This window comes from Aquarana catesbeiana, linkage group LG12 (genome assembly GCF_042186555.1).
Source record: "Aquarana catesbeiana isolate 2022-GZ linkage group LG12, ASM4218655v1, whole genome shotgun sequence".
Classification (NCBI taxonomy): domain Eukaryota; kingdom Metazoa; phylum Chordata; class Amphibia; order Anura; family Ranidae; genus Aquarana; species Aquarana catesbeiana.
In genome coordinates this window covers 39,495,096-39,510,086 of record NC_133335.1, presented here as the reverse complement: position 1 = coordinate 39,510,086, position 14,991 = coordinate 39,495,096, and the positions used below count along the sequence as shown (strand labels likewise).

General features: G+C 43.6%; 1 protein-coding gene across 7 annotated transcripts in view; it reads left to right on the top strand.

The window, feature by feature from the left end:
* KANSL1 (KAT8 regulatory NSL complex subunit 1) overlaps nucleotides 1–14,991 on the top strand; it is a 175,080-nt gene that overhangs the window by 148,563 nt on the left and 11,526 nt on the right. For 6 of the 7 annotated variants that reach the window (XM_073607623.1, XM_073607624.1, XM_073607626.1 and 3 more), the window contains 4 exons: nucleotides 3,855–4,014; nucleotides 6,105–6,263; nucleotides 13,212–13,379; nucleotides 13,498–13,625. In XM_073607623.1, coding sequence (XP_073463724.1) covers nucleotides 3,855–4,014; nucleotides 6,105–6,263; nucleotides 13,212–13,379; nucleotides 13,498–13,625 — 615 coding nt within the window. The remainder of the gene's footprint in view (nucleotides 1–3,854; nucleotides 4,015–6,104; nucleotides 6,264–13,211; nucleotides 13,380–13,497; nucleotides 13,626–14,991) is intronic. The other variant, XM_073607630.1, reaches the window with a different exon arrangement.

The following is a 14,991-nucleotide window of genomic DNA, read 5'->3' as shown; positions in this document are numbered from 1 at the left end:
GAAGTTGCGATGTACGGGGCGGCTTTAGAGTCGGACGACTTTGATGCCGCCCTGTGTGAACCGGCATGAACTGTTAACGTCTTGGTTGTGCTTTGCCAGTGCAGAGAAAACAAAACCTGTTCACTGAAAGTAAGACAAACAATACCGGGGACTTCTGGGTAGGGAGGAGCATGTGACTCACGCCTTTTCTTCCATGTGACCGCATTGGTGATTGGCTGCTTGGGCCGTAAGTGCTCATAGGTGGTGGGTGAAAGTCCTCAGCCCTGTGTAAACTCTAAAGCCAGCCACACATGGATGGAGATTTGGCTGGTTCAGCAGGGACTTATGGAATTTCAATCTATGTATGGACAGGCTGATTGTACTCCAGTTGACCCGCGGTGGAGGGAAAGAGAGAACATTGATTCATGTATGGCTTGCCTAAGTAAGAACTATCAGTTTACCCAGGGCTAATGTTTTACTCCCAGCAGCCAGAGTGGTGGTGGCGAGAAGGCAAGCTAATAAGTTCACTATATTACAGTCTGGCTACCTTTTTTTTTTTTTTTTTTTTTTTTTTTTTTTGATGTTTAGTTTCACCCAATAGACATAGGTTTGTTCGGCCCTTTAGGTGTAGATGTTGGTTTACTCTGTTCCTTTCCCTGTTTATGTTGATGGATTGATCTGTACGGGACTAAAGTCATCTGCTGCGGGCGAGCAAATTTTTTTCCTGGTGACCTTTGCCCAAATCTACAGTTGTTTGTAAACTGAGTGTACTATTCAAAAGGACACAATGCTTGATTTAAAGACCAAAATTCATACTTGGGGCTTATTGCTGGCTAGGTAGTTCTTCTATGTCCATGCCATGCCTTGCTGCTCTTGTGTTTAAAGATTATATTGTAGAAACAAGCACCCACGGATATTGAGCCTAGGATTGCAGAGCATCTCTCTTGGGTAATGTGCTGGTGCAGTCATTGTACATATCTTTGTTGATCAGCTTGAGCATACCGTATAAGCCCATCTATAGAAGACTTTGACACTGAGGCGCTTTTCAGGCGCTTTCACGCTAAAAAAAAAATAAGCACCTGAAAAGCTCACGAAAAACTATTTCAATTAAAATCAATGAATGCTTTCACACTGGGGTAGTGCGCTGGCAGGGTGGTGAAAAAACTCCCCTCTCCATTGAATGGAAAGCTCTTCAAAAGCGCCTGAAAAGCTTTTCAAAAGTGTTCAGTGTTTTACTGGCAGTTTAGAAATGCCTCAGTGTGAAAGGGGCCTTTGTGTAGTCCAGGTTGCTGTGAAGAGTCCTCAGATTACAATAGTGTTGAAAGCAGACCATCAATCATTTTTTTTCATCTTTCCATCTATTAAATCTTCTGCCCTTGTTGTTAACTTTGGATAGTAAAAACTTTTTTTTCCGCCAGTAAATCCCTTTATACAGCCCACTTCCTGTTTCTTGTCTGGTCATTAGCCTAGGCTTATGACCTCATGCACAGCTCTCTCTTTTGAGAGTTTGCCAGGAAGGGAGGGGGAATGAGTCATAAGAGGGTCGGTCAATAAGAGCTTCAGAGCTGGAGGGGTGTGTGTGTAAATCCAGGAAGTGAACAAGCAGCAGCTTTAGCTACCCACAGTTAAAATGGATATAGTGGAGGGAGATACAGTGGGGACGGAAAGTATTCAGCCCCCTAAATTTTTCACTCTTTGTTATATTGCAGCCATTTGCTAAAATCATTTAAGTTCATTTTTTCCCTCATTAATGTACACACAGCACCCCATATTGGCAGAAAAACACAGAATTGTTGACATTTTTGCAGATTTATTAAAAAAGAAAAACTGAAATATCACATGGTCCTAAGTATTCAGACCCTTTGCTCAGTATTTAGTAGAAGCCCCTTTTGATCTAATACAGCCATGAGTCTTTTTAGGAAAGATGCAAAAAGTTTTTCACACCTGGATTTGGGGATCCTCTGCCATTCCTCCTTGCAGATCCTCTCCAGTTCTGTCAGGTTGGATGGTAAACGTTGGTGGACAGCCATTTTTAGGTCTCTCCAGAGATGCTCAATTGGGTTTAAGTCAGGGCTCTGGCTGGGCCATTCAAGAACAGTCACGGAGTTGTTGTGAAGCCACTCCTTCATTATTTTAGCTGTGTGCTTAGGGTCATTGTCTTGTTGGAAGGTAAACCTTCGGCCCAGTCTGAGGTCCTGAGCACTCTGGAGAAGGTTTTCGTCCAGGATATCCCTGTACTTGGCCGCATTCATCTTTCCCTCGATTGCAACCAGTCGTCCTGTCCCTGCAGCTGAAAAACACCCCCACAGCATGATGCTGCCACCGCCATGCTTCACTGTTGGGACTGTATTGGACAGGTGATGAGTAGCCCCTGGTTTTTTCCACACATACCGCTTAGAATTAAGGCCAAAAAGTTCTATCTTGGTCTCATCAGACCAAAGAATCTTATTTCTCACCATCTTGGAGTCCTTCAGGTGTTTTTTTAGCAAACTCCATGCAGGCTTTCATGTGTCTTGCACTGAGGAGAGGCTTCCGTTGGGCCACTCTGCCATAAAGCCCCAACTGGTGGAGGGCTGCAGAGATGGTTGACTTTCTACAACTTTCTCCCATCTCCCGACTGCATCTCTGGAGCTCCGCCACAGTGATCTTTGGGTTCTTCTTTACCTCTCTCACCAAGGCTCTTCTCCCCCGATAGCTCAGTTTGGCCGGACGGCCAGCTCTAGGAAGGGTTCTGGTCGTCCAAAATGTCTTCCATTTAAGGATTATGGAGGCCACTGTGCTCTTAGGAACCTTAAGTGCAGCAGAAATGTTTTTGTATCTGTGCCTTGCCACAATTCTCTCTCTGAGCTCTTCAGGCAGTTCCTTTGACCTCATGATTCTCATTTGCTCTGACATGCACTGTGAGCTGTAAGGTCTTATATAGACAGGTGTGTGGCTTTCCTAATTAAGTCCAATCAGTATAATCAAACACAGCTGGACTCAAATGAAGGTGTAGAACCATCTCAAGGATGATCAGAAGAAATGGACAGCACCTGAGTTAAATATATGAGTGTCACAGCAAAGGGTCTGAATACTTAGGACCATGTGATATTTCAGTTTTTCTTTTTTAATAAATCTGCAAAAATGTCAACAATTCTGTGTTTTTCTGTGCTGTATGTACATTGAGGAAAAAAAATGAACTTAAATGATTTTAGCAAATGGCTGCAATATAACAAAGAGTGAAAAATTTAAGGGGGGTCTGAATACTTTCCGTCTCCACTGTATCTGCAGCATATTTGGCAAGTACAGAATCACAGTATATATAAAATTATATGCAAAGTGGTTGGAGGGAAGCTACAAATTATGTGAGCCGACTGCAGTTCCTCTTTTTAAGTTGGGTCACACATTCCTGATCACCCTTTATCCAATCAAAACTAAACGGTTGTTAATTTTATTTTTTTCTTCGGAACAAAGACTTGTAAAGAAATCACCTCTGCTTGTCTCCATGACAGCACAGGTTTTTTTTTTTTTTTTTTTTTTTTTTTTTTTTTAGCCTCAACTGTAGCTGAACAAAATAATAAAGTGGTAATTGCAAGTGAAACAGGAAAAGATGAATTCTTCTAACTCTTGCACCTGCTTTTGGGCTTAGTCATCTGTCCTGAGGACCGTAGCGGGAACTATCACTGGGTTCATGTAGTTTTCCACTTGCATGGTAGACTCATTGAATTTTGATGAAAGACTAGGAAGGAGAATAAATTGTCTAGGAGGAGAAGTTGTCTTCCCTGAATCTAAGGAGTCCGGATAGGCTACCAGTTTGCTCTGGTTGTAATTTATTGTATGTTTTTTTGTTTCCTTTGGTTCCATTATCACGTGTTCTTCTATGTCTTCTCCCACAGGTCCAAAGCAGTGTCCCACGGCCCTGCGAGGTCTCCTCGTCATGTGTAATGTGTGCCACCTTCCCCGGGCTCTCTACCCAGTTCCCATACAGTGATCCCTTGTCTGAACGTTTAACGCTGATGGATCCTGCCATTCACCCAGTTCTCTCCTTCCCAGCTGGTGAGTTACATTGAACTACTTATGTTCCTCCTTAATACAATGCTCATTTATTAAACATTAATGGGAACTTGTCACAAAACAGATCACCTTTGTAACCTGGGATTGAAGGTGCCATTGCTTGACTCACATACCACTTGTTGGTTGAAAGGCGGTGGCTGAATCAACTTTTCTTTACGATATGCGGTGACAGACGTTTTACCGCATTATAAACCGTCTATCACCGCAAGGACATACAGAAGACTATTGTTTCCAATGTGTCCCATTTACACTGCAACACAGCCTAGTGCTGCTCTAAAATGCATCCATGCTGCATTTTTATCACAGCCCGCCGGTCTAAATCGCACTGCAATATATGGTAGTGCGGCATATTGCATCTGACCTTGCAGTGAAGTGTGTTTTTTCTGTACATTTCAAATAAAGCCAGTACCAAAAAAAAATGCAATGTGCAGCAGCGACTCAGAGCAGCCGGAGCTGTGAATCGATCCAGCTATTTTGCGATTTCACAAAAGTGTGAATTCGCCTTTACCCAGAGCTAATATTTGGCCTTTATTTAGGAGCAGCTGCTTTCATAAGAATCTTTAAAACGGGTATTTTCTTTTGTGACCGGGTTCTTTAACCCTTTCATGCCTAAGCCTATTTCAGACATTTATTGCCTTCAAGTTTAAAAACCGTATTTTTTGCTAGAAAATTTACTTAGAACCCCCAAACCTTAGATATATATATATCTATCATGTCATGCTTTTAAATTGCGCACACTCGTGAATAGTGACAAACTACAGTACTTAAAAATCTCCATAGGCGACGCTTCTAAAAAATGTAGGTCTTTTGCTAGAATTATTGCCCTCACTCTGATCGCGATACCTCACGTGTGTTTTAAACACCGTTTACAAGTGCGGGTGCGACTTGCTTTTCCTTTTTCTTTGCTTTAAAACTTTTTTTTTTTGTTTTGTCCCTTTTAAAAAAAAAATCTGATCACTTTTATTGCTGTCACAAGGAATGTAAACATTCCTTGTGACAGTAATAGGCAGTGACAGGTACTCTTTATGGAGGGATTGGAGGGTCTAAAAGACCCCAAATGCCTCCTTTGCACTTAAAAGTATTCAGATCGCCAAAATCAGCGTTTTTGAATACTGTCAGTTTTCTGTAAATCCGCGCCATTGGCATCCGAGTAAAGCGTTGTGATGCCACGTCCGGGATTTTACATCGGAGCCGAATTCGGGTTTCAGCCTAGCCGGCAGATGCACCGGTTGGCGGCTCAGGTCTCTCGGTGGGAGGGGGGGCTGTTATCCTTTAGGATAACAGCAGAGTGGCTTTTAGCCGCATCGGTTGTAATCACTAAAGAGCCAACCGCTGGCTCTAAAAAAACGGTACTGGGCTGGCATCACCCTAGTATAACCCCTTCAAGCTGTGAACGCAAATATGTGTACGGTTGGCGGGAAGGGGTTAAAGGAGAACTGCAGGCAATACACGCCATTGTTGTGTACAGTAATACCCACTTATTGTTGATGTTTTGTACCGATCCTTTTGAAAGAATTAGATATGTTCTGTATAATGCACGCTCCTAGGGGGTCATTCCTTATTCTATTTCTAAGGAAGGTATAGAACATTGGAGGTAGATTCCTTCTTCAGTAGTCAATGACAGCAAAATCCCAGTAAGGATAACGCCCAGTATGCTCATAAACAATACGGAGATGCAGAATCCCGTTAAACATCATTACCATGCTTTGTTGTTTTGTGTCTAATAAAATCTATACTGCAAGGCCCTACACTTCTGTCCATACACAGAGGAAAATGTATTGAATGCAGCGAGTACTTTATTCCACCATAATAACCTAAATCTACTTTGATGTCCATTTTTTAATACCAACTCACTATCCATACAATTCTAACCAGAATGTCCCAGGGATAAATTACAGTTGTTGTCCAGTAATGATAACCACTAGATTTGATACATCTTGCAAGGCAGTAAGTTAGGTCAGTATCTATATATGACTGCAAGCTGGACCCAGGAATAGAAAGCAGGTAAAAGAAACACTGGGTAAGGGTCCTACTCTGAACCTCGTGACTCTTATCTTGTATGTCTCTTCTAGATGTTCCAGCTGGTCTGCGATTCCATGCTCTCCTCCGTTCACACAACAAGATGGACAGATTGAAATCCAGCAAAAAACTAAAGCAGCGTTCTTCGAATTCAGTCTCCACCACAGAGATTCCGCGCACAGACCGCACACTTGGAGTTTTACATACTCATAGTGAGTAGGACAAAAATGGCAAATAAGCCCTGTTGTCTTCTGCTTTCAGAATAACAGTGTGCAGTAACTCATGGCGTGTGTATGTATGTGTATATATACAGTGCCTTGAAAAAGTATTCCTATCCCTTTTCCACATTTTGTCATGTTACAAACAAAAGTAAATTTTATTTTATTGGGATTGTATGTGATAGACCAACACAAAGTGGCACATAATTGTCAAGAGGAAGGAAAACGATAAATGTTTTTAAAAATTTTTTACAAATACGTGAAAAGTGTGGCATGTATTTGTATTCAGCTCCCTTTACGCAGATACCCTTAACTAAAATCGAGTGGAACCAATTTCCTTCAGAAGTCGCCTAATTGGTAAATAGTCCGCCTGTGTGTAATTTAATCTCAGTATAAATACAGCTGTTCTGTGAAGACCTCAGAGGTTTGTTAGAGAACCTTAGTGAACAAACAGCATGGTGATGGCCAAGGAACACACCAGACAGGTTAGGGATAAAGTTGTGGAGAAGTTTAAAGCAGGGTTAGGTTATAAAAAAATATCCCAAGCTTTGAACATCTCACAGAGCACTGTTCAATCCATCATCTGAAAATGGAAAGAGTATGGCACAACTGCAAACCTACCAAGACATGGCCGTCCTCCTAAACTGACAAGCCGGGCAAGGGGAGCATTAATCAGAGAAGCAGCCAAGAGACCCATGGTAACTCTGGAGGAGCTGCAGAGATCCACAGCTCAGGTGGGAGAATCTGTCCACAGGACAACTATTAGGCGTGCTCTCCACATATCTGGCCTTTATGGAAGAGTGGCAAGAAGAAAGCCATTGTAAGTCCAGTTTGCAGGAAGCCATGTGGAGGACACAGCAAACATGTGGAAGAAGGTGCTCTGGTCAGATGAGACCAAAATTGAACTTTTTGGCCTAAAAGCAAAACTCTGTGTGGCGGAAAACTAACACTGCACATCACCCTGAACACACCATCCCCACTGTGAAACATGGTGGTGGCAGCATCATGTTGTGTGGATGCTTTTCTTCAGCAGGGACAGGGAAGCTGGTCAGAGTTGATGGGAAGATGGATGGGGCCAAATACAGGGCAATCTTAGAAGAAAATCTGTTAGTCTGCATAAGACTTGAGACTGGGGCGGAGGTTCCCCTTTCAGCAGGACAACGACCCTAAACATACAGCCAGAGCTACAATGGAATGATTTAGATCAAAGCATATTCATGTGTTAGAATGGCCCAGACAAAGTCCAGACCTAAATCCAATTGAGAATCTGTGGCAAGACTTGAAAATTTCTGTTCAGACGCTCTTCATCCAATCTGACAGAGCTTGAGCTATTTTGCAAAGAAGAATGGGCAAAAATTTCACCCTCTAGATGCAAAGCTGGTAGAGACATCCCCAAAAAGACTTGCAGCTGTAATTGCAGTGAAAGGAGGTTCTACAAAGTATTGACTCAGGGGGGCTAAATACAAATGTACCCCACACTTTTCACATATTTAATTGTAAAAAAAAAAATTGAAAACCATTTATCATTTTCCTTCCACTTCACAATTTTGAACCACTTTGTGTTGGTCTATCACATAAAATCCCAATAAAATGTTTAAGTTTTTGGTTGTAACGTGACAAAATGTAGAAAATTTCAAGGGTTATGAATACTTTTTCAAGGCTGTGTGTGTGTACCACAATTCTTGGTGGCAAAGATTAAACAAGGTGTTCGAATCATTCCTCAGATTTTGGTCCATATTGACATGATAGCATCACACAGTTGCTGCAGATTTGTCGGCTGCCCATCCCTGATGCAAATCTCCCATTCCACCACATCCTAAAGGTGCTCTATTGTATTGAGATCTGGTGACTGTGGTGGCCATTGGAGTATAGTGACCTCATTGTCATGTTCAAGAAACCAGTGGTGAGATGATTTGAACTTTGTGACATGGTGCATTATCCTGCTGGAAGGAACCATCAGAAGATGGGTACACTGTAGTCATAAAGGGATGGACATGGTCAGCAACAATACTCAGGTTGGCTGTGGGGTTTAAATGATGCTCAATTGTTACTAAGGGACCCCAAAGTGTGCCAAGAAAATATCCCCCACACCATTACACCACCAGTCTGAACCGTTGATACAAGGCAGGATGGATCCATGCTTTCATGTTTACAACAAATTCTGACCCTACGATCTGAATGTTGCAGCTGAAATGGAGACTCCTCAGACCAGGCAAAGTTTTTCGAATCTTCTATTGTCCAATTTTGGTGAGCCTGCGCGAATTGCAGCCCCAGTTTCCTGTTCTCGGCTGACAGGAGTGGCACCCGGTGTGGTCTGCTGCTGCTGTTGCTGATCTGCTCCATGATTCGATGTGTTGTGTTTTCAGAGATGGTGTTCTGCATACTTTGGTTTAGGATTGCACCGATACCATTTTTTTAAAACCGGGTACAAGTACCCATGCTCCCCCCCCCCCCCCAAGTACTCACCAATACTTATTTTTTAATGTCATGACAGAGACACTAATATGCAGCACTGTCAGTAGTTTTTATTTTTATTTTATATTCTTTTCCAATGTTATATTTTATTTTTTGGGGATTTTTGTTTTTTATTATTTTTTTTTTAATCAGCCCTGTTGGGGGGGGCTTTGGTGAGAGATCAGGGGTCTGTTTAGACTCCCTTTTGAGACAGGGAAAGGGACTCAGGTTCCCCAGTCCCGTTCTCTGCTGAACGGACAGGAGACAGAGGCTTCTCCCCATTCATAAACTGCAGCATCGTAAACAGTTCATGATGCTCTGTCATGAATGAACAGAGTCGGTGATCAATGACTCTGTGCATTCAGAAAAGGAAAGGGAGCCGATAAATGACATATTTACTGACTCCTCCCTCCGCTCTCCATCCTGACAGATCTGGGACGAATTGGGAACCGGAGGAGGACTCGGGGAGCCAGAAGGACACGCGACAGTTGGGGATGATCGGTGCGGGGGGGGTGGGGGCAGTTACAAGCACCGATCTCCCTGTATGGCTTTCAGTAAAGCAGCTGACAGCCGCAGGTGGGTGAGGTATGTCGCCCCCCCCAAAAATCAAACACCAACTACCACTGGTGCAACCCTACTTTGGTTGCAATGAGTGGTTTTTGAGTTACTGTTGCCTTTCTATCATCTCAAACCAGTCTGCCTATTCTCCTCTGACATCAACAAAGCATATTCATCCACACAACTGCCACTCACTGGATATTTTCTTTTTCGGACCATTCTCTGTAAACCCGAGAGATAATTGTAGATCAGCAGTTTTTGTAATACTCAGACCATCCTGTCTGGCTCCTCCAACCATGCCACGGTCAAAGTCCCTTAAATCCCCTTCTCCATTCTGATGCTCGGTTTGAACTTCAGCAAGTCATCTTCACCACTGCTAGATGCCTAAATGCATTGAATTGCTGCCATGTGATTGACTGATTAGCAATTTGTGTTACCAAGCATTTGAACAGGTGTACATACTAAAGTGTCCAGTAAATGTGTATATTTATAGGGGCTTTATAGATGACCTCAGTAGAATCCTTCAAACAAGAAATTTGCAGATGACACAAGACGAAGTTTAGTCTAGGGGTAGAAGAATAAGATTGTAATGCTGTCCTCTGCCGCCAGTCGCACTCTGGCATTATTTTTGTCCAATACGTAACAAGCAGTCCTGCATTGTACGTGAGAATGGCGAGGGCCTACCCACAATGCATAGCGAAGGGGAGATCCTGCTTGAGCAAAGAATAAGGTAGATCCTAATACATTACATCTTCACAGTGTTGGTGGGAGGTGATGAAGGGGGTGATTGAAGTGATGTGGTAATTACATCACAGGAAGTTCTCTGTAGGAACAACTTTTGTTGCATGCCAGGAACTGGATTAGTCATGGGGTGTCGTGTTCCCCCCCCCCCCCCCCCCAAATTCGCCCTTTCTTCCACTATTTTGCCAGCTGCTCGTTTTACAACCCAGAAAACTTGATTGTGTTGTCAGGAGAGACATTGTTCTGCACATTGATTGTCTATAAGTGCCTACATTTGTATAAGGAATAATGACAGACTAAGAGGGTGATGTGGAAAGGATCAGCTGTAGTCAGCAGAGATCAAATCATGAGGTCATAGGGTCCTGTACTGTGCCTGCACAGCAGCTGGTGCAAGCACTATTTTTAAATTGCATTTTTAAAGGATAGGCTCCCCTTTAGTAATATGTTACACCAGTATTTAGGGTTTAACATGTAACATTATTATTATACGAGATTTATATAGCGCCGACAGTTTACACAGCGCTTTACAATGTATAAGGGGGAACAACACAATTACAGTACAGTCCAATACAAAAGGTACAGGAGGGCCCTGCTCGTAGAGCTTACATTCTAAAGGGAGGGGGTGGTGGTACAAAAGGTAATAGCTGCAAAGAATGATTTGATGGGGGTGGCTCAGGGACAGTTATGTGGGTGTGGGATAGGCTTCCCTGAATAAATGAGTTTTCAGGGATCTCCTAAAGGTGGACAGGGTAGGGGCTGATCAGATATACTGGGGTAGGGAATTCCAGAGGATGGGAGAGGCTCTGGAGAAGTCCTGAAGGCGAGCATGGGAGGAGGTAACAAGGGAGCTAGAGAGCAGGAGGTCCTGGGAGGAGCGGAGGGGGCGATTTGGGCGATAACTGCAGATGAGGTTGGTTATGTAGATGGGGGCGATGTTGTGAATGGCCTTGTATGTTATTGTTAGCATTTTGAATTTTACACGGTGGGGTAGGGGAAGCCAGTGAAGGGATTGGCAGAGAGGAGCAGCAGTCACAGATCGATTAGTGAGGTGTATTAGTCTAGCAGCAGCATTCATAATAGACTGAAGGGGGGATAGCCTGCTTAAGGGTAGGCCATTAAGAGAGTTGCAGTAGTCGAGGCGGAAAATAATCAAGGAGTGAATAAGTTGCTTTGTGGTGTCATTAGTCAGGAAGGGTCGAATTCTGGAGATGTTGTGGAGGTTAAGGCGGCAGGATTTAGCCAGTGATTGGATATGGGGGCTGAAGGAGAGGTCAGAGTCAAGGATTACACCCAGGACCCTGGCATGTGTGGAGGGACCAATGGTTGTGTTGTTATTAATGGTGAAGTCACAGGAGGGGGACCGTGAAGGAGGAAATATAACAAGCTCAGTTTTAGAAAGATTAAGTTTGAGGAAGTGGTGTGACATCCATACCGATATGTCATTCAGCAAGTTTGAGATCCGTGAGGAGATGGTGGGGGTGAGTTGAGGAGTGGAGAGATGGATCTGTGTGTCATCGGCATAGAGGTGGTATTGGAAGCCATGGGAGGTTATCAACTGGCCCAGGGAAGAGGTATAGCGTGAGAAAAGGAGAGGCCCAAGGACAGAGCCTTGGGGTACCCCAACAGAAAGAGGAAGGGGAGCGGAGGAGATGGAGTTGTAAGTGACACTGAAAGTGCGCTGAGATAGGTAGGAGGAGAACCAGGATAATGCAGAATCACGGAGGCCAAGGGAGTGTAATTTGCTGAGGAGCAGCAGGTGGTCAACTGTGTCAATGGCAGCAGAGAGGTCTAAAAGTATGAGTATGGAGTAATGGCCATTGCTTTTGGCAGTTATTAGGTCATTGGTGAAATTTTAGTAGGGCAGTTTCAGTAGAATGTTGTAGGCGGAAGCCAGACTGTAGGGGGTCGAGAAGGTTGTTGTCCGTGAGGTAGCGACTCATTTGGTCATGAACAAAAGGCGTTCGATGAGCTTGGAGGCAAACGGGAGAAGGGTGATAGGTCTTAAGTTATTCAAACAGGTGGGGTCTAGTGAGGGTTTTTTTGAGTATGGGGGTAACAAGTGCATGTTTGAGCGGGAAAGGAAAGGTGCCGGAGGAGAGGGAGAGGTTGAAGATGTGGGTTAGGGAGTTGAGGATAGAGTGGGAAGGTGGTCGCAGTAATTGAGAGGGGACAGGGTCCAGGGGACATGTAGTGAGGTGGGCCATGGAGAGGAGTTTATCAACTTCTTCTGTGGTAACTGGGCAAAAGGAGGAGAGTATTGAGTGTTGTGTTGGACCTGATATGTTGGGTAGGGGAGGAATTTGAATGCTGGATATCTCCTTGCGAATTGTGTTGATTTTGCTATTGAAGTGGTTGGCAATCTGTTGAGCGATAAGCAAGTTGGCGGGTGGGGGCAGTGGGGGGTGAAGTAAGGAATTAAGAGTTGACGAGGTTTGGATGAGAGGGTTTTGATGAGAGTGTTGTAATAGGTTTGTTTAGCAGTGTGGAGGCAGGAGTTGTATTTGAGAAGGACAGATTTGTAGAGGGTAAAATCTTGCAGGGATTTAGATTTACGCCATGCTCGCTCAAGAGCACGGCTGTGTCTCTTGAGACTTCTGGTGTCGTCTGTTTGCCAGGGTTGTGGCAGATGGGGCCTGGTTCTGCGTGTAGACAGATGCGAAAATGTGACAGTGGGTAGGGGCTCTCTTCTCTCAGCACCCGCTGTCACATTTTGGAAGTCGTGTGGCTGTGCGGGGCTCCACCCACACAGCTGCGTTATTCACTGTAATATGTAAATGAATAAACTATAAGTCCCGTCCGCCATTGCGGCAAACTGACTTCTTTTATCAATGAACCGCAAGAGCGCTGATCAGCACACTTGTAATTCATTCACACTGCTTACTGCTCAGGAACTTACCGAGGTATGGGCAAGAGCTGTAGTCGGTGTGCAGCAGCCTGAGATTGCACCCGTGATGGTGGGTGCGATGCTCGGCAGTCTCCTGTCAAAAAATAAATGCACTTTTTTTTTTTCCCCTTCCTGCGTGTGCTTTTTATTCATTTATTTTAAGTGAACTTATCCTTTAAAGTGTTTCCATTAAAAAAAAAAAAAGAGAGAACTTTAGTTCTGCTTTAAAAGTACATTGAATCATGCAGTAACCTGCTGGATGGTGGTGTGTTGTATGTTTTCTCACCCGTGTCCTTTTGTTGCAGAACTAACTCTACACAGGCCTTTTCCTGAGCTGTCTTCGAAGCAGCACTTGGACCCCCTGCAACGCACCTTAAAGTGTGACAGATCACAAGCTCTGAAACCTGAGCGTTCACTTATTGTCCCTCTACCCCATCAGAAGAAACGTCAGTTCAGCCCAATAGATAGAGATGGTAAATGAGATACTGCAGAAAGCCTGTTTTATGCAAGTGCCGACACCCCTGTGATTGACCTATGGGCTAACCTTCTCTCTCTCTCTTTTTTTTTTTTTTTTTTCCCTCATTCTCCTAGGGCGACACGAGGTGGACACAGCAGGGCCCAGTCTTGCAGCAGATATTGGCCCATCTCCGTCTCACACCCCTCTCTCGCGCCAGCTCTCCACACCATCGGATTCATCCTCACTCAGTGCTGCAGCTGCGGTATGTAGATAGTTTGATTTCACAAACAGCAATGATAGTTGCCAGCTCATGTGTACTATGAAACTGCCTGCAGGTTCTGCAGACCAGACTTCTCTACTTTTTCACGGAATCCTGTTTAAATACATCTGGCAATTAAAGTTCAGTCAGTTTAAATCTGATATTTCTGCACAATTAATCACCCATTTATCTTTGGAGGACCTAGGAAATTGGAGTGTTATTGGGGTCCCTGGCATCTTTACAGTAATGCCTTTCAGGTAGATGACTTGGCTATTTAAAAAAGGATTAAATTCTTGTTTGAGTTTTTATACAACTAATAAGTTAAAGGTTTCCTTTTAAAATGTGTTGTGGGTGATCATCCCTAACATTGAACAATAACTATCTTTCATACTCACTGGTCCACCAGTATAGCTTCTCTGTTGTCTTTTTGTTTAGGTGATGGACATAGAGTGTACTTTATCCACCTACCACCAAGTCGCGTACCTGGTACATCAGTTTTTACAAGCAGCGGGAGGGGACGCCTTCTGCGGTTTGCTCGAGTTCTGTCGTCCCACTGGGAGACCCGAACTACTAGCCGACATGTCAGAGCAAGGTCTGGATCGGCTTTGATCGGGTCTCCACTATGGTAACCCTGAAGCGATGATATCACGTCACTTCTGGTTTACCGGCATCTTAACTGTGGCATTCTTTGAAAATCAGAAGTATTCAAAAACGCAGAGCTTGGCGTTTTTTAATGCTTTCAAGTGCAGATGAGAAATTTGGGGTCTTAATGACCATAGAGTACCTGTCACATGCCTATTGCTGTCACAAGGATGTTTGCATGCCTTGTGACAGCAATAACAGTGATCCAAAAAAGTGAAGGAACAGCGTAAAAAAAAGGAATAAAATTGATAATTAAGGGAAAATTTTTGTTTTAAATTCCCCCTGTGCTAGCCGGTACGGCAATCGTCCCACACCGGTATTGCTGCGTACGTCGCATCATGGGCAGTGATTATAGCACTAAACCACCTCTGTACATTTAAAGTGGTAACCTGTAAAGGCTTTTAAAGTGTCGTCTATGGATTGTAAAATTTACGTTGTCTGCTGCTGTTCTGTGCGGGCGTGCGCAATTTTAAAGCGTGGCATCTTTGGTGTCTGTTTACTCAGCGTGACATCACCTTTTATATTTTACTCAAAAATTGGGTTATGCATTGTGGGGTTTCTTTTTGCATTAAAATTTTAAAGTGTATTTTTCCCCAAAAATTGCATTTGAAAAACTGCTGCGCAAATACTGTGTGACATAAATAATTGTAAAACCCACCAGTTTATTATATCGGGCCTCTGCTTTAAAAAATATGTCTGGGGTTCTCAATAATTTTCTAGCAAAAAA